Genomic DNA, 21,711 nt, shown 5'->3' on the forward strand with positions numbered 1-21,711 from the left:
GTTACTTTACAAATTAAATTTTTATGTAAAAAAAACAACAAAACAAAACAAAAAACATGACAGGTTGTAACATATTAAACTGCCCACAAATACATAAGGTACTGATAAACTTAACTTCCACCTTTTACAACATGAACACATCTTTGATATTAATGTTTTGGAAACAATAATCCAGTATTATAACCTCCCACATAATGATTACTCATATTTATGATACTGTACGTACATTTAGCTGATAATACGTACCTGCCTTTACTTTAAATACTTCTTTCATGCAGGATTTATACTTGTATTGGAGTATTTTAATGCAGTATTGCTGAATAATCTGGATTATCCCTCTAATAAACTATATATGAACCTCTTAAAAGGGTATTTCCTCTCAATGGACATTTATACTTTTAAAGACAAGACTTTTACCTGTGATATAGTCTCTTTAAATTGTGGCATTTCCCTTAAATAAAGGATCTAAGCACTGTTTCCACCATTAATGAACTACCTGTGTGTAGAGCTGGGTGTGTACCCTCTTCCCGCATGTTAATAGCGGATGTTTTCCACTCGGCGCACTTCCGGGTTGCTCAGCTAACGCTAGCTGTCCAAGAATAACCGACTATCTTGTGACAATGACAGATCTGGCATAGCTGTTTTAACCTTCCTAAAGATGAGGAGCTTACTTTTAATCGCATTTCTCGCTCCTTGTTGGGTCAACGGTGCAGTTAAATCAAGAGTTAGTCCGGAGGAGAAGCAGGAAGAAACCCCGGAGTTCGGTGAGTAGCCTAGCAAGCTAACTCAAGCTAACGTTAGCTTTAATATTAATGCTGTCTTTAAATTAAAGGGCGTTAACGAGCAGTGCTGTAGCTAAATGCTATTTATGTTTATTCACTGTGGTTAACAACGCTGATATTTGGATTAAGTGTTATAAAATGTTAAGAACATCGAGTTCTGGTTAGCTGCTAAATAAAACCACATCGTCAGCTGGAGATTGTTCGACCGCAGCACTCCGCTGTTTGCACATCAACAAAAGCAGCTTCTGCTTGGTTGTGTTTCACCGCTGTGGCCTCTTGTCTTCCAGATACTCTGAACTCCATCCTGTCAGATTATGATGTGCTGCCAGTGTCCGGCCTCCAGCTGCACTCCGTACGGAAGAGAGACCTCCACACCCAGTCCCACCTGGAGCGTCTGGTGAGCTTCACAGCTCTGCACAGGTACAGTGATAGAGAATAGAGAATAAGCCCAACTCAACATGCATATATATTGAAAACGTTACAGGTCACTCTAGTGTAAGACCCAACTCTTATTACATGTTGATTTGTGAGTAATTGTGGCGAACTTGGCACTTAAGACACACTCATTACAAGATGTTAGTGGGTTCAGATGCCTGTTCACAAACCCTGCAGCCAAATGGAAACCTAGATAACTTTACTTGGTCTTCGTTGTGGTTACTTTATAAATAGGTAGAAGAGTTAAAACCCTCAGAACCACACAGGTGGTGCCCACACAGCTAATTTTATGCTCAGCTGAATAGTGAAATGCAGTTGTTGTTAGTGACAGGATCTGAGAAATGTCAGACAATTATGTTATATATTAAAGTGATGATGCTTCAGCACTCGTAGTGAGTTACTCGTAGTCTGAGGAAGTGGGAATCTTTCATAATTACAGTCTTTTTAGTAGGAAGTTCCCTCTTTGCTTTTCTCTCTGACCGTTTCAGCAAGGAAACACTGTCAAAGGAAAAGAGGGAATTTTTTATTAAAACAAGTTACTTTGGAAGGTACTTTCAGTTTGTCAAAAATATGTCTTGAATTGCTGAAGAATCATTTGAGCCTCGGCTGATCTTTTGGATATAGTTTTGCACAGAACAAGGACTGTGGATTTTTAACCCATCACTTAAATTGAAGTCAGAATAAGAAGGGATAATTTCGCTGCCAGTATGGAAAAGAGAAACAGTTATATTTATGGTGACCAATAACTCCAGTAAAGTATTGTGTGGAGAAAAACTTAATTAGACTAAAACATGTCAACAAATTAAGTATTTTCAGTACTTTTTTCTTTGTTGTGGCACTGAATTTCATGTGACTCCTTACAGTTTTGAAAGCAGCCACATCATGTTCCTCTTTTCTCTTTTTCGACATCAGAAATTTCAAGCTTTACTTGACCACCAACACAAAGCTTTTCACCGACAACTTCAAAGCTGTGTTTCTTGATAAACATGGGAGGGAGAAGAACTTCGATGTTTCACTTCAGAACTATTTCACTGGACATGTTGTTGGTGAGTGAACGACATATAGCATCAGGGCAGCACCAATATGTTACTATGTAATATAATACTTGATTTTTAAAACCATAATCTGATAAATTAGTTGAAATTCTTTGCAAAATATGACGGATAACTATGATCTTTGATTGTGGCCGATTTTGCATAGTTCAGATAGTGGCTGACACAATGGTATGTTAAAGTATCTGTGCAACTTTTTACTTAATAGATTACTGGATCTATTTTGCTAATATCAATCTTTTAACCTTACTTGTTTTGTGTTTGCAGGAGAGGAGAATTCACGTGTGCAGGCACATATAGAGGGAGATGAGTTTTCAGCTCATATTCTAACCGATGAAGCGGAGTACAACGTAGAGGTAAGAAGTGCCTATAAAATCATTGTTTTCTGTAGAATCCAAATAGGTGGGGGATTTTTTTGTAAAACACTTGACCCTGAAGCCATTTAATCTACTACATTTGACAGTAGAAAGGACACTGAAGACTGTGACGACCCTATCAGTATTTACCAAAGCCAATCCAAAGGTTGCCACAGAGTTCTTGACTCGTGTGCACTGATGTAAATTTTATACAAACCAAATAATATATAAAAGATTTATTTAACTAATAAGACATGCTATTAACTAATTACACACATAATTAATAACTGCTAAACAACCCATGAATGAGCACAGTACAGCCATGAATAACAAAGAATGCAGCAGTGAATGATTATAAATATATGATTAGAATTATGAATACAGCCAATCAATGACTGAATGAAGATGGTAAAGATGTCTTGGGGAAACACAGGAGATTAATGGAGGAAATTCTTTGGATTACTTTTCCATTCTGGATGGCAAAGTCTGTTCTTTGTGTGCTTTAGTCTAGGGGCCATTATGTAAAAAGGGGCCACTCTTCCTACTTTGTTCATCTAATATGGATGTGAACACCCTCAAGGAGCCTTACAGCTAAAAGTCAGCACGCTGTTTTTTTTTTTTTTATTTAAAACCTAAGTGCTGTAATACAGAGTCAAAACATGTTACTGTCCAAATACTTCAGGACTATTGTATGTTGTAATGTTGTATGTTATACTGTATGTTAGAGATGGCCACAGTCCTTCCTATCTGGCTTTTCTCTTGTCAGCATTCCTCGCCGATATCTTTCTATTTCCAATCTCTCTTTACTTCCTTGTGAGACTCTCTGGTTCCTCTGTTTTGTTCTCTAACGCCACCTCTCTTTGTCTGCTCATCCAGCCCCTGTGGAGGTTTACAGATTCCCCAATTGATGGCAGGTTGCTGGTTTATCGCTCAGAAGACATCAAGAATCTGAGCCGCATTGCTTCTCCAAAAGTGTGTGGTTACGTCCACGCAGAGGCTAAGGACCTGCTGCCACAGAATGCCAGGAGTGACTGGGACGGGCAGGAGGGGGTGGACCAGGAAAAGGGTGAGCTCTGCCGTCTGTTTACCTCAGTAAATGTTGAGAGTCTTGCAAATGTGTGTGTGTTCATTGTGCCTGTGTAGTGGAAATGTGTAGGAGGAGGATGGAGTATATAAGGTTAGAGATCGAGAATCGGGAGCAGGCTAGGCTTTGTGCTCCTGTTTGTGGATGTTAAAGAGTAGGAGGATAACAAATGTTTAGGTGGAGAGAAGGAAGGAGGAGGCTGTAGTAGTGAGATAAATGAGGTGGGTGTTAGATTCTGTCACAGTTACTTTAATAAAAGCCCTTTTATCTGTAAAACCTAGTTTATGCACATACACACTGCTGACAAGTGGGTATTATGTAACAACCAAATGTCGTTTGGTTCTTTTATGCTGCTTCAGTAATGTAAAGCATATAACAGTGATAATGTGCCAGCGAAGGAATCTAAAACACCTCTCACTGGCTGCTGGTTGAAAGCACTCACTGGGGATATGAGTTGAGGTGAAGGTTCTTATGGAGGAGGCATTAAAATTCATGGACGCTCTGTTGCCCAATGAGATGACTCTGAGTCGTCACTGGTCTCCCACTGCTTGTTGTGGAAGCCAGGGCAGCGCACACCCACACTTCTGAACAGTGCATAGCCAAGTGTATGATGTAATGCTCAAATGCGATGTCTTCCTGTTGTCCTTTTCTGTTATTTCCTCAACTACTGAGTCTTTGAAGAGTTAAAGATGTGTGCAGTTATGCAACATCCCTCCAGATGTTCACTTCCAACTTTCAAATGTAACGATTGGCTGCTTAATTTATTTGTACATTACAAAATGCGCAATTTTAAGACATCCCCATGGGCTCTGAAAAATTTATGTCACTGTTTTTCACTAAATATTTTCCACTACTTTTTATCGTTTTATGGACCAGTGGTTCTTCTTGGGGGTTGTAGAGTCACGGTAGTTGGAAACACATGACCAGAGAAAATAAATGTGGAGGGCTTAACGTTAAATGGACCTGAAATGATCATGTATTTAGGTTTGCAATCATCTTAGTGGGAGAAATTTACGTCCTTTTGTGTCTAAAACGATTGCAAATTGGGTAGGCAAATTCACCTTTTTCGTACGTAACTCCAATGAAACATGCATGGAAAAAGGTTTATGTTTCACATAATATTATTTCAGTGAACTAAAGTTTGCATGACACGGTCAATGTTTATTTTTGCGTCACAATTCTCATCTTAATTGAAAAAAGTATTGAAATCATGATAATGTGACATTTGTTGAGGTCTATACCGAACAAACATGTTTTCATACATCTGGAGAACAGGATTTGTAGATCAGGACATCTCTGTACTACAGTGTCTAATTACAGTTAAAATAGTTGATGTTTTCTCACACATTTTACCTTTATCAAACAATTACACCTTCTATAATTTAGATATCCCACTTTGCCATATTTCAATTTATTGTGCAGCCCTAAGTGAAATTCAGCTTTCATTTATCAGTATTTTTGAGAACCACTCATACTGACTAAATTAATCATTGATTATTCAAAGAAATAATTGCAGACCTTAGCATCACCTTTACAAAGTTGATACACAGATTATGCTAATGCAAGACCTAGCACCTGCAATACAATTTGGCACAATCAGGTTATGTGTTAACACATTCAACACAGAAGTGTTTGTATAGTAATAAAAATCATCGAGTATACCCCATTAAAAACCTTTGTTCTAGCTGGATAATTAAACCTAACTGCGGTCTGTGTGTGAAATGTGGGCTTTAGTTTACTGTGGGAGCCTCCTGTAGCTGTCAGGATATACAGCAGATCTCATTCACACTTATTATTATGCACTCAGGACTCTACTATAAAGATAAATTGCTATTTAATTCTGGCTTGAAGAACAGAGGCAGAGTTTAATCAGTTCACAGGCAAACAAAAAAGAGCTGCTGCTAAATGTAAAAATGAGGCCAATTAACAATGTGATACTGGAGCATGGCCTCATTGTTAAACTTCTTGATGTCTTTATGTAAGCTTACCCTTGACTGTTTGAATATGGCAGAGTTTTAAAACCTGATAATTACTTCTTCTCCTCCCCCCTCTATTTGTCTACCTGTGACTATTTTTCTTTCTCTACCCCTTCCTTATACGTGTGTGTCTGTGTGTGTCTGTGTGTGTCTGTGTCTGTGTGTGTCTGTGTGTGTCTGTGTGTGTCTGTGTGTGTCTGTGTGTGTCTGTGTGTGTCTGTGTGTGTCTGTGTGTGTGTGTGTGTGTGTGTGTGTGTGTCTGTGTGTGTGTCTGTGTGTCTGTGTGTCTGTGTGTCTGTGTGTCTGTGTGTCTGTGTCCTGCTGCTTCGTCCTTGTAGGGCACCACCACAGAGAGAAGAGACAGGCTCACGATCATAAGAAGAACACCTGCCCCCTGTTGCTGGTCGCAGATTACCGCTTCTTTAGACACATGGGCCGCGGACAAGAGAGCGTTACTCTCAACTATCTGGTGGGTCTTCATGATGAACAAAACCGTCATTCAGTAGTGCAGAATTAGCAAGTAAAGGGTTAATGAGCTCCCATGGAGTATTAAGTTGAACAGGACCAGATGAGAATGTTTTGTCTTTATTGTCATTTTTTATTTCCACAGTTCAGTTTTACATCAAACTGACATATCTGTAATCTATAATCTGTATGTCTAATAATTAATTAATTATCTTTGTGGTATTGTCTTTTATATTTCTGTATGTTAATGAGTTTTTTTTTTTTACTCACTCCAGATTGAGCTGATTGATCGAGTTGATGACATTTATAGGAACACAACTTGGGATGATGAATTCAAAGGCTATGGGGTCCAAATCCATCAGGTTGTTTTTTGTGTGTGTGTGTGTGTGTGTGTGTGTGTGTGTGTGTGTGTGTGTGTGTGTGTTTGTGTTTGTGTTTGTGTGTGTTTATATGACCCTTTCTGGTATAAACACTGACCTTTTTAGGACCAGTAGTCCTCATAGGGAAAGACTGGTTCTAATGCGGCAAAACCTAATTTCTGGGTTCCGGGTTAGGGTTAGGCTTGAAGTGGTTAGGGTAAGCGGGTAAGTTAGGCTGCCAAAATGATTGAAGTGAGTGGAATATCCTGACAAAGATAGCTGCGCAAACTTGTGCCTGTGTTGTACTTCATTGTAATACGGCTCAAGTCTTGACTTCTGGAACAATCGCTGCTCTCACCAGCATGATAGCTTTGTTTTACATCGAGACACTCTACTGGAAGTGAAGCTGAGTATAACACTGTCCCTCAGTGGTTTTGAAAAAAGCATTTTTAGGAGGAACTGAATGCTTTTGTGGAAGCCACGTGGGGTAATTTAATTTGTTCCACAGGCTTTGGGAATGAATGGAGACAGTGTTTATCATACTGTGAGTCCTGGGTTTTCTCACTGAAAAGATATGCATTCATTTAGCTGTTCAGAGTCATTTTCCAATTTTATTCACCATACATGTCAAGAAGACCTTCTAATATGTTGCTTTCAACCACAATACATTTAGCTGACTGTTTGAGAGTCACAAGGTCTCCTCTATGAACTATGACTATTTTTACAGGCCTGGGGCCACTTCTGGCAATCTTGAGTTTAATGTAAAATAATTTAAATTAATCAGTGATTCAAGGGACAAAATAAATCTAATGTGCATGTTAAAATCTGGTCTATGAAAGGTTTCACAAATCCCAATATGCTAAACTTTTTTACTATTCTGTAATTACACATAATGAATTGTTCATAAATGTTGTATTTTGGTTTCCATTCTTAGATCATCATCAACAAGGAGCCTACGAGTCCTCCGCCTGGTGTTTCTGGCCCCCGCTGGGTCCACTATAACATGGAGAACAGCCCTGTGAGCGGAAAGCTGGTCTGGGATGTGAAAAAACTTCTGGAGGTAGGAGACAGAGACGGAGAGAAAGATATAGACAGACAGAAAAAATATGTCTAGGTACACTAAATTCCCTGTGAGCAACAGGCTTATAAAAGTGAGAGGTACATGGGGGGAGAGCTCTCTTAATGAAAGATATAACACTGCAGTTTAATACTTAAGTTAAGACGTCTGGTTTAGATGTTATAAATTTGATTTAGAGTGATGGTATTATAAATATATTACACATTTTGAAATGTTAATGTCCTTGTCTTTATGAGTTTAGTTTTATTAATGTTAGTAAAACCTTTTCAGGAATTATTCTACAGTGTTTCGAGTCCTTGTGAAACAGAGTAAAAGTGATTTTGACGTATACAAATGTTGGGAGATAATAGTTCTCTTTGTGTCCCTCAGCAATTCAGCTCCGACATAGCTGACAACGCCTCCACTGTGTGTCTGGCCCACCTGTTCACCTACCAGGATTTTGATGAGGGCACACTGGGGCTGGCCTATGTTGCTCCCTCCAAACCTCAGGCCCTGGGCGGCCTCTGCCCAAAACGTAAGGACACATCCTTTAGCAGCATGAGCTAAGCATTAAATGGTGTATATATACATCTAAATCATGCAATACCTACAGTACATTACCAGTATATTGTTCATGTAGTCTGATCAATGCAATAAATGTTAAAATGTTAATTTAAATGTTACACTTTGCGCTGCTGTGTTGCTCGTGTGTTATATGTTAAAGACCACCATGTTGCAGTATTAATGAAAATCTGAAAGTAAATTAGTGTCTTAGGCTGCTAGTAGACTGAATACTGTGCAGGGAATTGCCAAAAATGACATGGAAGTGGGGAAAACTGTTAACATACTGACTTCTTTGTTTGTTTGTGTCATTTTATAGCATACTACCCATCTCACTCTGTAAAGAAGCCCAGTTACCTCAACACAGGCCTGACCAGCACCAAGAACTATGGCAAAACCATCCTAACAAAGGTTAGTTTTACCCCGTTTTTAAATCTTCATCTTTGACAAAGGTAATTACTAGGTGCACTCAGTTTCCGGCAGGATGTTACGCAACATATCATTCTGCTCTTAAGTAGGGCAGACGCACCTATTTGTGTGGGTGTATGAGTAATGATGTTAGCCTGTTTGCATTTTGACACCTCAAGTATCAGTATGTTGCTTGCTCTTGTGCACAAAATAATAATATGAGCTGGAAGGAATTTTTTGGGGATTTAGTGGTTGAGAGTCTGTATCCTCTATGATGAAGTGATTTTTTTTGTCAGTGTCAGTGCTTTCTGAGCAAAGACTCAGGGCTCTATTTAAATTATCTATAGCACGTGATCTAAAGTACATGATGCAAGTGCATTTAGGGCATGTCTAACTCTACTTTTCCTCATTAAATGGCACACAATCTGGGCGTGTCAAATGTAAAATAGGACACTGTGTCAGTCCTGCATTTGGTGCTTGAAAGAGCTTTGTTCAGATTGACTAACAAACTTGTGTCCCATCAGGAGGCAGATTTAGTGACCACTCATGAGCTGGGCCATAACTTTGGAGCGGAGCACGATCCTGACAATATCGCATACTGTGCTCCCAGTGACGACCATGGGGGCAAGTTTGTCATGTACCCTATTGCTGTGAGTGGAGACCATGTCAACAACAAGGTAACTTCCCACATAGTGAACAAGTGAAGCGTCATACAGTAGGGTATAACAGAAGCATTACTATATAGGACCTGCTTGGTATATAACTATGCTGACAGGATACAATGAGTTCATGATACAGAGTGTGATATGAAGTGTTAATTCAATTTCTAAATGAGCTGCTTAATCTACAGAGTGTTAAATAAATGTGAGTCAGAGTTGTTCCTGTGAAATATAATGACAGACAGGAGATATTCTGTACCTCTTCTACCACCATGGGCCTTAACAGCTAATATATGCATATGAGTTCTGCTGCAGTTTAAGGTGAAGTGCTGCTGTTTATCTTCAGTGACTCATTCTGCACTTCAAGCTAGACTCTCTTGAAGATATCTGCAAGGATTAAAAGCAAATCTTGTATCTAGTCCATGGAACTTTTACATGTGGCTGTAAATTCATGCTTAGTTTTGTCAAAAAAGATAAACTTGTAAACTTAAATCTGTTTTTACATTATAGATAGTAGTATTTTATATTCATAGCAGTAATTTGTCACACAGTCACAGTCGAGCTTAAAGCATCCATACGTAGTTAATATGTAACCACCATCTACTTCACCTTCCCTCCTAAAGCGGTTCTCCAACTGCAGCAAGATCTCTGTAGGAAAGACGTTACGTTTCAAGGCTCCTGTGTGCTTCAAGGAGAGGAACAGTAAGGTGTGTGGGAACTCAAGGGTGGAGGAGGGGGAGGAGTGTGACCCTGGGCTACTCCACCTCAATGACGACCCCTGCTGCTCATCCGAATGCAAATTCAAAAGTGCTGCACAGTGCAGGTATGAGATCCAAAAGACAGATTCAATTGTACAAAACATGCGCGGCAAGTCTAAACACACACTCAAACATGGATTAATTGATTTAATTTACAGATAATCTTTGTGGTATTAGTTTGAGTCACACGTCTCTGTTCTCTCCACAGTGACAGAAACAGCCCTTGCTGCAGGAAGTGCAGGTTTGAGCAGGCAGGAACACGGTGCCAGGAACCCATTAGTGCTACCTGTAAAGGCACATCCTCCTGCACAGGTGAGCGCCTCCTGCTGGTGTAACACAAGAACTGGAGCAATTAATGTTGGGTATCTTTTTTTTTTTTTTTTTTTTGCAAAAAACTACATCTCTCTGACTTTCCTTCACATGTTAGGCAACAGCAGTGAATGTCCACCTCCTGAAAATGCTGCCGACAACACGGTGTGTGTTGACAGCGGCCGATGTCACAATGGAGAGTGCAACCCCTTCTGTGAGGCCATGCAGAACCTTCAGTCCTGTGCCTGCAACGGTAAAGAGCAAGACAAGGGGCAAAATGTGCCACAGCCCAAAACTGATAAAGGCTTTAAGTTGATTGTCTGACTAGTGTGTGGATCCTGTTCATCTGAGCTGTAAAACAACTGTTGTATGAGGTGTAAATCAAGGAAATCATCAGAAATGCCCAGGAAAGTTTCTAGCATGATTACATTTAAGATAAGGTTTTGTTTACTTTAGGTTTAAAAAAAGAATAATTTCATTGATATTTACGAATATGTTGTCAGTTCTACAGATAAACCCCCAGAAAGACAATATTTTGTGAAATGTTCATATTTAACCTTCAGTTGAAGGATTAAAAGGTTCTCTAGTGGATGTTAAAATCCTATAAGCCCTTGGCTTATGAAACCCTTTAAAAACAGTTAAACTATTAAATATATTGTGGCTTAACTAACAACACAGCTGTGCCTTTACTACCCTGAACACTTGATATCCAGTCTGAAAGAATTTAATGAGTGCACTTCCACTGTTAATGGAAGGTGTATTTATTATAATTAAAACATGTATAACAGTTAAAAGCTATTAAAGTTGATCCCCTGTTCTGTTTGCAGAGACGGAGGACTCCTGTAAAGTGTGCTGCAGGGGAAAAGATGGCACCTGCTCTCCCTTCATCCAGACCAATGGCAGTTTCCTTTTCCTTCGCAAAGGAAAACCCTGCACTGTGGGCTTCTGTGACGAAGCCGTGAGTCACCAAATTTTTCCCATCTGTTCCACAGACCGGATTCCAGCTGTTTCCATCAATTTTTGTTTAGTTTTTTTTTAGTTCCTAACACAGTCCAGCACTGAAAGGTCTTACAATGTTATATGAATGTTGCAATGAGTTTATTGATTTTGCTTTATTCTGCTGTTCTCTTGTTAAAACAGGGAAAGTGCATGAAGCAGGTGCAGGACGTGATCGAGAGGTTGTGGGATTTTATCGACAAGCTGGACATTAACACGTTTGGTGAGTTGGTTACAACAGACCACTTTCAAATCTAATTAACCACATGAGAATGTGTGGAGGTCATTCTTTTGTTTCCTTTGTAATGGCTGTAATCTTGTCACTCTCCTTAACTTCGTCTTTATTTCTTTCTGAACGCCACCTCTCCATCAGGGAAGTTCCTGGCTGATAACATAGTGGGCTCTGTCGTGGTGTTTTCCCTCGTCTTCTGGATTCCTCTCAGTATCCTGGTCCACTGTGTGGTAAGAAACTGCTTGACATTAATTTACACTAGTACCCCAGTGTCTTTTGTGTGCCATTAATGGCTTCTTTTTAGATTCTGTAGCTCTGTGGTTCAAGGTAGATCTCTTTTTCATGAGCTACAGTAACAACCTTAATACTTTTACTTTGTCAAATACTGACAGCTCTGCCCTTTTATGTTTCTTTTTGTAGGACAAACGACTTGACCAGCAGTATGAGGAGAACACAAAGACCTTCTACTACCCTCCAAGTGTAAGTTTCTCATCTCTCAGTTGCCAGTATATGATCTTGTGCACTGGCCTTGCAGCCACATTAACCAGACTAATACAATCCCACATTACTTTTTTAAAAATACTGACATCTTTGATAAGCGAGCATGAAGGTTGATTGTTCAGGTTGAGGTATTTGCCTTTTTTTCTGGCTCTCTGCATGATCTGTCACCATTAACCTAAGTGTAAACAAAATGTAAATTATGCAAAAATCCTGCTGAGAGTAAAATAAATAAGATTAAATGAGCAACCATAAAATAAAAGCTTCTCTCATTTTTAACAGCAAACAAATCTCTGCTAGGTTATATAATATTTAAGAACCCTTACAATGTAGAAATATAATGTAAAATGCAGAGAATCAAGAATGTTAACATAGTTATATATGACTTTTCTTATATTTTTTAAGATTTGTTTATATACTTATAATTTTGCAGGCCCTGAATGCATATTTTCTCAATCAGCTTTTTATTCTGAGAGGAGGATTAATACATGAACACAACATAAAGTGATACAGTTAAAACACACATGAGAAATCTGTGTCTGTGCTCTTTTGACTGGTTTGAAGTGGCAGAACTCCGTTAGAAAAAGATGATGTTACGTACTTTTGTGCAACAGACAGGAAAAAATTTAATGAAAATCTGAAAACAGTTGTGGGATTGTTTGTTTCTGCTGCAGGCCACTGCTGATCAAATCTGATCAACCCTCATGCACACAGCCCGGATTACACAGATTAGCTGATCTTTTGAGTGGTTAACTTCTAATTTTAAAAATGTATGAATATTTATTTTTTTTTTTTTATAAAAAAGTAAGATTTAAAACTAAGTTCTTTGGGGCTTTAAGAAATGATGTCTGTTGCATCACTCAGTGTGTGGGGGGAAAAAAATGAAAGATCATCATTCCCAAGACAGTCCTTATGGTCAGGTCTGGCTTCAAGCTCCGAATGATCTGTCCATCACTCTTTGCCTTGGCCCTTTCCTTTCTTATTGGAACTGCAGCAGATGGTGGAAGTTTGTAGTAGAGCTCCCGCCATAGGTGAGTGCGTGTGCCACAGTTTGGTGTTGCGATGCGTTGCCATTGAGTCCATGATGATGCATGGTCGGTGGCCCACGTTTGGGATACTCCTGCAGTCACTTACTCCTTGATGTAATCACTGATCTGGTTGCACATCTCCAGCCCTCCTACTCACTCACTCACTCTTTTTCATCAGAGAGATGAAGTGAAACTAAAGCAAATAGTTTAATGTGACTGAACAGCTGTGCGTGTGTTCCTCTGCACGCATGTCGTCCACGCAGAGTCGTATCCGATCAGAAATTACCTCAAGAAAGCAAGCAAGATTGCATTTTAGGAGTATTCAAACAGAGAGACGACTGAACAGGTTGCACCTTGTTGTCTTTTGTGAAATCTGATGCAGTGTGTGTCAACATTTTTAAGTTTTGCATCTGCTGCTGTTCAAAGCCACAACATGAAGAGGTCTAATGTCGTTTAGGTGATTGTTATTTTATGTTGTTTTTATTTTTTTACTGGCTGTCTGCACTGTGTTAAGTCCTTTTTTAGGTTTGATTGGGAACACGTGGAGACTGAGGGTACATTCCTCTATAGACCTTTCTCATGGCGGACATTTTGAATTATAACGCAGGGAAAAGCACAGGAGCAACTAATAACATTAACAATGGCTTAATTCCATTCAGTTGTGACAGTAAGTCCTGCAAGTGAGCCAGCATGCACAATATCAGGGCCCTTGTTCTCCTAAATGGACTGCAGCCATTATTAATATTAGTTACGCCTCTGTTTGACAACACAAAATGTCTGCAATGAGAAATGTTTCTTTTACTCATTCCCACTTTTGAATTGGGCATTAGGGATGGTAATGGCACAATAGCGGAACATATAATGTAACTTAATAAGTATAACGGAAACAGCTTTAGGGCTTTGATAAACTATTTAATGATGTTAAACTGTGAGAATCAGGAAAAATATCTGATGGTCTGACTTGAGCAGAATGTAGTAAAAAGGGAATGAGTTCCACCTCAGTCAGAGACAGTCAGCTCTGACGCGCTTCGGTCTCACGCCTTGTTCTTCTTCTGCAGAGTCAAGAAATGCTGAACAACCTCGAGTCAGCATCCGTGCGCATCGTCAAGCCTCCTCAGCCTCCCTCCTCCTCCGCCGGCCGGACCGCGCCCTCTTCCCTGCCCCCGCAGCCTCAGCAGCTGAGCCAAGTCGGGGCCTCTCCCGTGGCAAGCAGCAGCAGTACCCTGGCCCCCGGCCCGAGCTGCGGCCCCACCCCGGACAGCGCAGGGGGGCTGCGGATGGCCACCATCCAGGAGGACACCAGCAGCGACTCTCACCCGGGAGAGGAGGGCCTGTCGGACGATTTCACAACCGCAGGAGCCTGCTCGTCGGCTACGAAATCCTCCTACGAGGATCTGACAGAACAGAACCAGCCAGCCAAGGACCGGCGGAGACTCAAGAGGCAGGACTGCATTGACACTAAAGAGACAGAGTGCTGAGAGCAGACAGCCAGCACTGATATGTGTTTTAGGGAACATGCAAATACTTTCTGCATTAAATACATTTCTTACTACAAATCACAGCGAGTGTTGAACAGTAATAGCATTGTGTTTTTATAGGTCATATTTGGTGTTTAATAGATCTAAGGACAACAATTCAGCTGACACTATTCAGTCAGCTGTAACTTGGATTGAATCACCAGAGAAAAATGTTGTGCCTTTTTCAGTTTTTTATGGGGTCCTTGGCCACATGAAGTCTGGGAGATCTGAGTAGGTCTGTGGAAATTAATCTACCGCCGGCCGGTTGCCCTAACACATCAGAGTTAAATTATATTTTTGTTGTAACCCAGTGGTTAAAAGGTTTCTGAATATACAGGAATACAGATTACAGGCTCTATCCACCTTTGCCAGAATATCATGTTATAAAAAGTGAGCTATGGTTGTGGCTCACAAGTTGTTTTCTATCTATCTATCTTAACAGTTCACTCCACTAACAGTTTAACAGGTGAATGATGTAACATAATATTATTGATGTTGTATATGTGGTTATTTTCCTATTAAAGGAAACATTTCCGTGTGATATATTAAGCAGCCAATGCTAAACCTTGACATAAAAATGACCTGAATCTGTGTCAAAACTGCACTTAAAAGTATTTTTCACATCACTGGAGGATTGAAATAAGTTGTATACATGTTCTTACTGCTGTGTCAACAATGGTTTCTTTTAAAAATGACAGAATTGTATATACTTTGTACTTGCAACATGCTTAATACCGTGCAAGGATTGAGAAGTAGTCTATCAGTATTGGGCTCATTTTATTAGATTATTTGTCATGTGGGCTCTCTGAGCGGTTGATACCTGTATGAAACATGGTGCCTTTTCAGATTTTGTGCCTAACCGTTTTGACTTATTTCTGTGCAAAAAGACATGAAAATTCCCAGTAGGTGAACATAAATCCAGGCAATCCTGAATTTAATATGAAAAGAAGCCAACTGAGGTGCTAGAATGTTATTTTACTGCTTTGTTTTCTGTCCTGTGAGTTATGCACCTCTCTGTTATTTAAAGCCGTCTCACCACTATTGCCTGCTGTGTCACATAAGAAAACTGCAAAATATATATTTAACTGTAGGTCAAGAACTAAAAAAGTAGTTAACATTGTCTAAACTGGATAAATGAACGGTTACAACAAGCAGATGTCCTGTGTGATTCACTCTGATGATGTGTATATTACTAATGTGTCTATGCATATAAATGTCCACCCTTGAGTTCCTTTTTTTTTTTTTCTAGCTTGTATTACCTACACACATCTCAAAATAAAAATCTTTATTGTGCATTTTAAACATTAATACATGATCTCGCATTTTACAAAAACAAATCACAGTTGTTTCATAGGAATATAGTTCAGTGTCAGGCTCTCAGTTTACCAAGTCATTTCTAATAAGTGCAATACATTGTTCTCAGAATATCCAGCACTGCAGGATCTTAAAGGAAGATGTTTTTCCAAACATAGTGTCCTTCATTGGTCACAGAGGAGGCTGCTCTCAGGGCTCTTGGTGTCAACGTCACCCCAGTAGGGCAGGATGAAGGGCAGGTCGGCCACACGACTCTCCAGCAGCCCCCACAGGTGCTCAGCCACAAACCGGTTTCCCTTCTCTGAGAGATGCAGCCCGTCTGACAGGTAGACTGTGTAGTCCTGCAGAGCAGAGGACAAAACGGGATGTCTGAAGCCACAGGACGTTATGAATTTAAAGACAGATTATGTTTGGTCATGGTAAGGTCAATGCTTTCAGTTTGCCTCATATCGAGATAATAGTAAGATCTGAAAGGATAAAATACTTAAGGGCACCATACCGACTATATCTAGAATTGTAAACGCAACAAATAAGACCAATGAAACAAGCTTGGTTTTCTCCTGCCCATTCACTTTATGCTGAAGATGCACTCAGGATATAACAGACTGTTTCTACTGCCTGTTTTACTTTATGGGTCTGATTGTATAATGATTTCCTCAAAATAATCATGTAATTTGGTACTACTTATAAGGAAAATAAAAGAGAAAAGCTCAATTTAAATTCCAGTAAATATTAAGTTATTACTCCTTTACTATTGGATATTTTACTCTCTGTATATCTTTAGATGTTGAACTCAATCCTTGTCTGTACAAAGTTTTTTAAACTTACTTAAGGAATTTAAAAATCTCTCTTACTTAAATAATCTCTAGGTTATACATGTAGTTATCACTACCTAACTCAGTATTTTATTAGTTGTTTACCCTATTACTACCCTATTTGTTAAACACTGTGGGTTGGGTGGTGTGAGCTTTTTTTGTTTTTCTGAAGAGGGCATGCCAGAACCACTGCCTTTCCTTACATTAAATTCCATCTTACAGCTTTCCAAGAACATTATTTGGTACTATTTAGACATTTAAAAAAAATTAATATGCCATATATACAGTATGTGGGAATTTTATGTTACAGTGTCCTCTAACAACACGCAGCAGTGACAGTATCAAGCACTACGCACCTGTCCATCTTTCTGCATGAGTGTCCAGAGGTCCAGGACATCTGTACCACACTGACCGGCAGCCTGGACACACGCCTGGGCGTACTGCCCCGCTACAGAGTTCTGGCGATTGAGAGGAAATCCTGGAAAAGACACAAAGAAGCACTCATGATCTTTATAGACTTGGAGTGTAAAAATGGTCTGTGTGACGATACAAAAACAAGAGAGAAGAAAAATTGTGAAGAAATGCTACCTTTCAACATGCACTCTTTCTCCCAGGCTGCCTCATGAACAGGTGGAGGAGTGATGAAGACCACTCTGTCCGCTGACACTCCAGCTGAAGCCAGAAACCTGCTGATGTCCTTCAGGTTCTCTGAATACTCCTGCACAGGGACGTGCTGTTGGGGGTTTTTATCTGCATGACAGGAACACACAAATGAAGCAAAATCAAAGAGAAACAGAAGGAATGGATGATTCATTTAAGTTTTGGTAGTGGTTTCGGTTCTGTGTATGACACCAGAAAACATTTAACTACTCCAGCAACTTGGTTATGTGCTTCCACTTCCTGGCTTTTAGTGTCAAGCTCCAGACACACTGGATCCTGCTTTTTCCAGTAGCATCTTATCTTGTTAGCCCTCACTGACGGTAAATATCAACATATTTCTAAATCAGATTTTGAGTATGTTGTACGTTCACACTGGAAAAGTGACTAAATCATGTAGGGAGAACAATTTTTGTACTGTTTACACACTGTATTGGCTCACATTCAAGTCACAGAGCAAATGTTGGTGGTTCTAACAAAAAAAAGTGTTTATTTGTCAAATTTGGCAGTGGTATTTTAAAGATACAGTTCTACTGTCCATATATTTATAAAACAAAATACTGAAACCCAACATGGGATCATTTCATGTTAGTAGTATATAATGTTGAAGGATGATGATTTCTTGTATAGTAACTGCACAAAACAGTACAGTATAAAGATTTGCATACAGTATTTTACTGAATAAGATTTGTTTGTAGAATTTATTGGGACACAGCTAACGTTTGCAACACAGGCATTGGGTTAAAACTTTGTCGTCTCGAGGCATCCTGATAGCCGGAAGCTTATGGTGTATACCACTAAACAGCAAATCCCCAGATCTGATTCAAGCCAGGGACCTTTGTTACATGTCATATCTCTTTATCTGTGACCTCCATTCATGTCTTTCTTTATATTGCAGAGAGGCACATAGTAATAAAGGTAAATATACCCCCCCCAAAAAACAAAAACTGTAGTCTCCAACCCAAGAAAGTAAGAAAAAAATACAGAGATCTACAGTTATGAAATCAGTCCAGAGTTATATATCTATCGTTAGAAAATAGTATCATTATTAATCTTCTTAAACAGCCAGTACAGGCTCTGTCAGAGGAGCTGTACCTTCCAGTGCACAGTCGTTGGCTCCAAAGAAGACAGTGACAGCAGCGATGTTGTTGTCTGCTGAGTTTTGACTGTCGATGAGGCGAGGAAGAATTATCTTGGCCCATCTGGAGTTGTAGCCAGACAACCCTCTGTTTACAACATCACACTTTCTAAAGAGGAAACACAAGTCAGACACTTACATTAAGGAAAAAAACTAATCAACAACCAATATATGGAAACTACTTACCTTGCTAGTTTGTTGGATATTTCTGCACCCCAACCATTGGCTTGAAATGAAAACTGAAAGAATCAACAGCACTGCTTTATTCATTCAAAACTTGAGCTAGCAGCTAATGCTAACTCACAAACTTAATTACCCGAGTAGCGGACAATTTGCATGATAACAGTAAAATCGATCAGTGTGTATGACTAACCTGTGTGATGGAGTCCCCAAATAAAACCACTTTAGGCCAAATGACTGTTTTATAATTGGACATCATGAACTTGTAAGTAGGAACTGGCTGCACTGGACAGACACACACTTCCGGTTCGAGGGGCGTGTTGCCATACTTCACAATAAAAGTCGTGACTTTTTTTTTTTTTTTACATGTTAGATATTCAGCAAAATAATTAATTTTATATAGATAAACACTCTAAAGATAAATAATAAAATGTAAATTATTTTTTTTTACATTTTACAAGCCCATTATTGCCACGAAGTAAAAAAAAAATACTTGCTACTGCACAGACATTTTTAACTTTAACTACGGTAAAAAATAAGGTTAAATACCGAATTTTTTCCCCCTTGAAAGTCAAAATTTGGATTTAAATTCTTTAGCATCATATAAATCTTCTGATTTCACCTTTTCAAACGCACCACTGGGGGGCGCTGCAGTAAGACGAGCCTCCCTCCTCATCGCGGATATCCTGTTTTATTTGGCTCTCAGTCAACATGGCGGAGGTCAGGCAACGTCTCGGGAGGGGAGCGTACGACTTTACACAGAAAACATGTAGCCGTTACCTCCTGGAGAGTCAGACGAAGCAACACAACAGTGCAGTTCAAGCTCCGTCTCTATCGGCGGCCTTTCTGTGGGGCGACGTTCAACATGGCGAACTGTACGGAGTCGGAACTGCCGCGGGCAGAGTGACCGTTGGAGTTCCTCAGGGCAGTTACACAAGGGTAACGCCGCTGTTTGATAGTGCTGACAGTGCATTGGAAAACGGTAATATCCCGGAACATTGTTGTTATTTTGGACTTAACAAAGGGTATTCACTTCCTAACAAAACCCGGGTTCAAATTATAGAAAGAAATCCCTCCCGGTGTCAGAGTTATGCTACGTTTCGACGGACTTTCTGCGCCTTCGGGTCCGGTAGTCGGCTCCAGGGTGTCGGTAGTCGGCTCCAGGGTGTCGGTAGTCGGCTCCAGGGTGTCGGTAGTCGGCTCCAGAGTGTCGGTAGTCGGCGACAGTGCTGCGGCCATGTACAGTCTGTGTTTATCAGAGCGTACAGCGACTACGGGACCCAGTCTGAGCCCCTTTACAAAACCAAAACAGGCTACTATGAGATCCTGGAGGTGACGCCCACCGCCACTCAAGGCCAAATAAAAGCAGCCTACTACAAGCAGTCCTTCGTCTACCACCCGGACAGAAACGCGGGCAGCGACGAGGCCACCCTCCGCTTCTCTGAGATCAGCGAGGCCTACACGGTGCTGGGCAATAAGACACTGAGGAAGAAATACGACCTGGGTCTGCTGAGTCTGGCAGACCTCGTCGCAGTAGCCAGACCCTCCGCCAAGGACACTACGGGGAGCAGCGCGAAGCAGCAAACCGGGGGCCGGCGGTCTGCGGCGGACCCAAACAGCCTAGGAGGCATCTTTGATTTCGACAAGTTTTTCAAGGCGCACTACACCGAGCAGCTCCAGAGAGAGAGGGAGTTCAGGGCCCGCAAAGAGGAGATGCTGAGGAAGAAGCAGGAGAAGACTGAGGACGGTAACCTGAGCAAGATTTCGCAGGTCGGAATCTTGATGATGCTGGCGATGGCAGTGGCTGTTCTGATAAGCTTAAAGTAGGGATGGAAGATGTTTTGAAGAGGAATGTTGGCCTTGATAGGAATTCTGGACACTTTAAAATAAATGTACTGTGGGTCCCTTGAATCATCACCTCTCACAAAAGAAGAAAACCAAACGACTGCTGTTAAACACCCTCTGTCTTCTGACCTCTGTGCAGGGAGACATGGACATGTCACTGAAATGATTTAACATCTTCACGATCTTCTAGAGGATTATACAGAAAAGCTGCTAATAAGATTAAATGTTTAGTACTGTATAGCTACTATATAGCTCTCATTCAACACAGTATTGATTAGTTGTTGAGATGATTTCTGTACACTGGTTTGTATTTGGTGTAGCCTTTGTCACACACAGTTAATGCTACTCCCAGCAGCTTTTATATAATTAACAAAATATGTCACACTTCTCAGATGTTAAAGCTGCAGTAGGTAATTTTTTATAAAAATGACTTTTGGCCGTAGTACACGAGAAAAAATCCTGTCCCTCTGGCTCTTGCTAGTGCTCCTAAAGGCATTTGTTTGATTGTTGAGTCTCATCTCCAGGTTGTCAAATACATCTGTGTTTATGTCACAAATTACTTATTTCATGCGCTACTGTCAGGATGTAGTGAAAGTTTCAGCAAAGTTAGTTACCCACTGCAGCTTTAAATGTTGCAAAATACAATTGTTTAACGGTGGCAAAAATATTTAAATCAGTAATTATCTGATTAAAGAATACGTAATAAGGTCATAAATCTGACCGGTCGCTCACAACGTTTGTTCTTTGTCCAGCACCCAGCTTTACCCAGTAATTAACCCCTGCTGTGCTAGTAGTGAATGGAGCTGACAAAGGAAGATTCAGTGGTTGATTTACAACCTGTAAGTGCTACGGTTTGACTCCTTTGGCTTTTATAAAGTCATCTGTCTTGCAGATTTCTTTATTTTTAATGGTGGAGCAAGTTTTGATTATGGTTTAATGTATTGCTATCTATTAAATATTTATAGCAACATAAGGAAGTGAATCAGTCGTAACCCTGAAAGCCCAATGAACAGGGGGATTATGGACTGTAAGTTTATGCTCAGATAAGTTAAAAATGATAGGATGACATTATTGTCAAAATCAATGGTTGCATTGTCCTTATATTTAACTAATAAATTTCGTCTGAGCAGTGCCTGTCACAGTGAAACAAAATGTTGCTTTGGTCTTCTGTTGGCATCAACAACACCAACACTGATTTACTGTAAACCTAATTCACAAACATGTCTCACA

General features: G+C 40.1%; 3 protein-coding genes across 4 annotated transcripts; 2 read left to right on the plus strand and 1 right to left on the minus strand.

Annotated features, from left to right (window-relative positions):
* The first annotated feature begins 529 nt into the window (after nt 1–529).
* On the plus strand, nt 530–15,834 carry adam17a (ADAM metallopeptidase domain 17a). Of its 2 annotated transcripts, XM_051395983.1 has the most exons (20): nt 530–764; nt 1,070–1,202; nt 2,130–2,263; nt 2,537–2,625; nt 3,502–3,691; nt 6,024–6,154; nt 6,426–6,512; nt 7,444–7,569; nt 7,957–8,101; nt 8,447–8,538; nt 9,060–9,212; nt 9,818–10,017; nt 10,161–10,264; nt 10,380–10,514; nt 11,089–11,219; nt 11,402–11,480; nt 11,631–11,719; nt 11,910–11,969; nt 12,982–13,018; nt 14,074–15,834. In XM_051395983.1, exons 1-20 carry the CDS (start codon nt 659–661, stop codon nt 14,469–14,471), a joined length of 2,619 nt encoding a protein of 872 aa, XP_051251943.1. In that variant the 5' UTR covers nt 530–658; the 3' UTR covers nt 14,472–15,834. The 2 variants fall into 2 exon arrangements, with proteins under 2 accessions (XP_051251943.1, XP_051251944.1); XM_051395984.1 differs by lacking the exon at nt 12,982–13,018.
* iah1 (isoamyl acetate hydrolyzing esterase 1 (putative)) lies at nt 15,803–18,978 on the minus strand. The gene is made up of 6 exons (XM_051395991.1): nt 18,830–18,978; nt 18,643–18,695; nt 18,414–18,565; nt 17,250–17,411; nt 17,018–17,139; nt 15,803–16,187 (listed from the first exon to the last, which is right to left on the minus strand). The coding sequence occupies exons 1-6, from the start codon at nt 18,893–18,895 to the stop codon at nt 16,011–16,013; spliced, it is 732 nt and encodes a 243-aa protein (XP_051251951.1). The 5' UTR covers nt 18,896–18,978; the 3' UTR covers nt 15,803–16,010.
* Nucleotides 18,979–19,331: 353 nt separating this feature from the next.
* On the plus strand, nt 19,332–21,633 carry LOC127361402 (uncharacterized). Its single transcript, XM_051395986.1, has one exon. The coding sequence runs from the start codon at nt 19,348–19,350 to the stop codon at nt 20,461–20,463; it is 1,116 nt and encodes a 371-aa protein (XP_051251946.1). The 5' UTR covers nt 19,332–19,347; the 3' UTR covers nt 20,464–21,633.
* The last annotated feature ends 78 nt before the right edge of the window (nt 21,634–21,711 follow it).

Source organism: Dicentrarchus labrax, unplaced genomic scaffold, assembly GCF_905237075.1.
Source record: "Dicentrarchus labrax unplaced genomic scaffold, dlabrax2021, whole genome shotgun sequence".
Taxonomy (NCBI): domain Eukaryota; kingdom Metazoa; phylum Chordata; class Actinopteri; family Moronidae; genus Dicentrarchus; species Dicentrarchus labrax.

What these genes read in the sequence shown, in the direction of transcription:
- adam17a (XM_051395983.1), top strand. Translation starts at nt 659, where the DNA reads ATGAGGAGCTTACTTTTAATCGCATTTCTCGCTCCTTGTTGGGTCAAC. An exon ending in TTTCACTGGACATGTTGTTG is followed by an intron (nt 2,264 to 2,536) that starts GTGAGTGAACGA and finishes TTGTGTTTGCAG; the next exon opens with GAGAGGAGAATTCACGTGTG. An exon ending in TCAGTCCTGTGCCTGCAACG is followed by an intron (nt 10,515 to 11,088) that starts GTAAAGAGCAAG and finishes TTCTGTTTGCAG; the next exon opens with AGACGGAGGACTCCTGTAAA.
- iah1 (XM_051395991.1), bottom strand. Translation starts at nt 18,895, where the DNA reads ATGATGTCCAATTATAAAACAGTCATTTGGCCTAAAGTGGTTTTATTT. An exon ending in GAAAGAGTGCATGTTGAAAG is followed by an intron (nt 17,140 to 17,249) that starts GTAGCATTTCTT and finishes TGTCTTTTCCAG; the next exon opens with GATTTCCTCTCAATCGCCAG. An exon ending in TCATGCAGAAAGATGGACAG is followed by an intron (nt 16,188 to 17,017) that starts GTGCGTAGTGCT and finishes TCTGCTCTGCAG; the next exon opens with GACTACACAGTCTACCTGTC.
- LOC127361402 (XM_051395986.1), top strand. Translation starts at nt 19,348, where the DNA reads ATGGCGGAGGTCAGGCAACGTCTCGGGAGGGGAGCGTACGACTTTACA.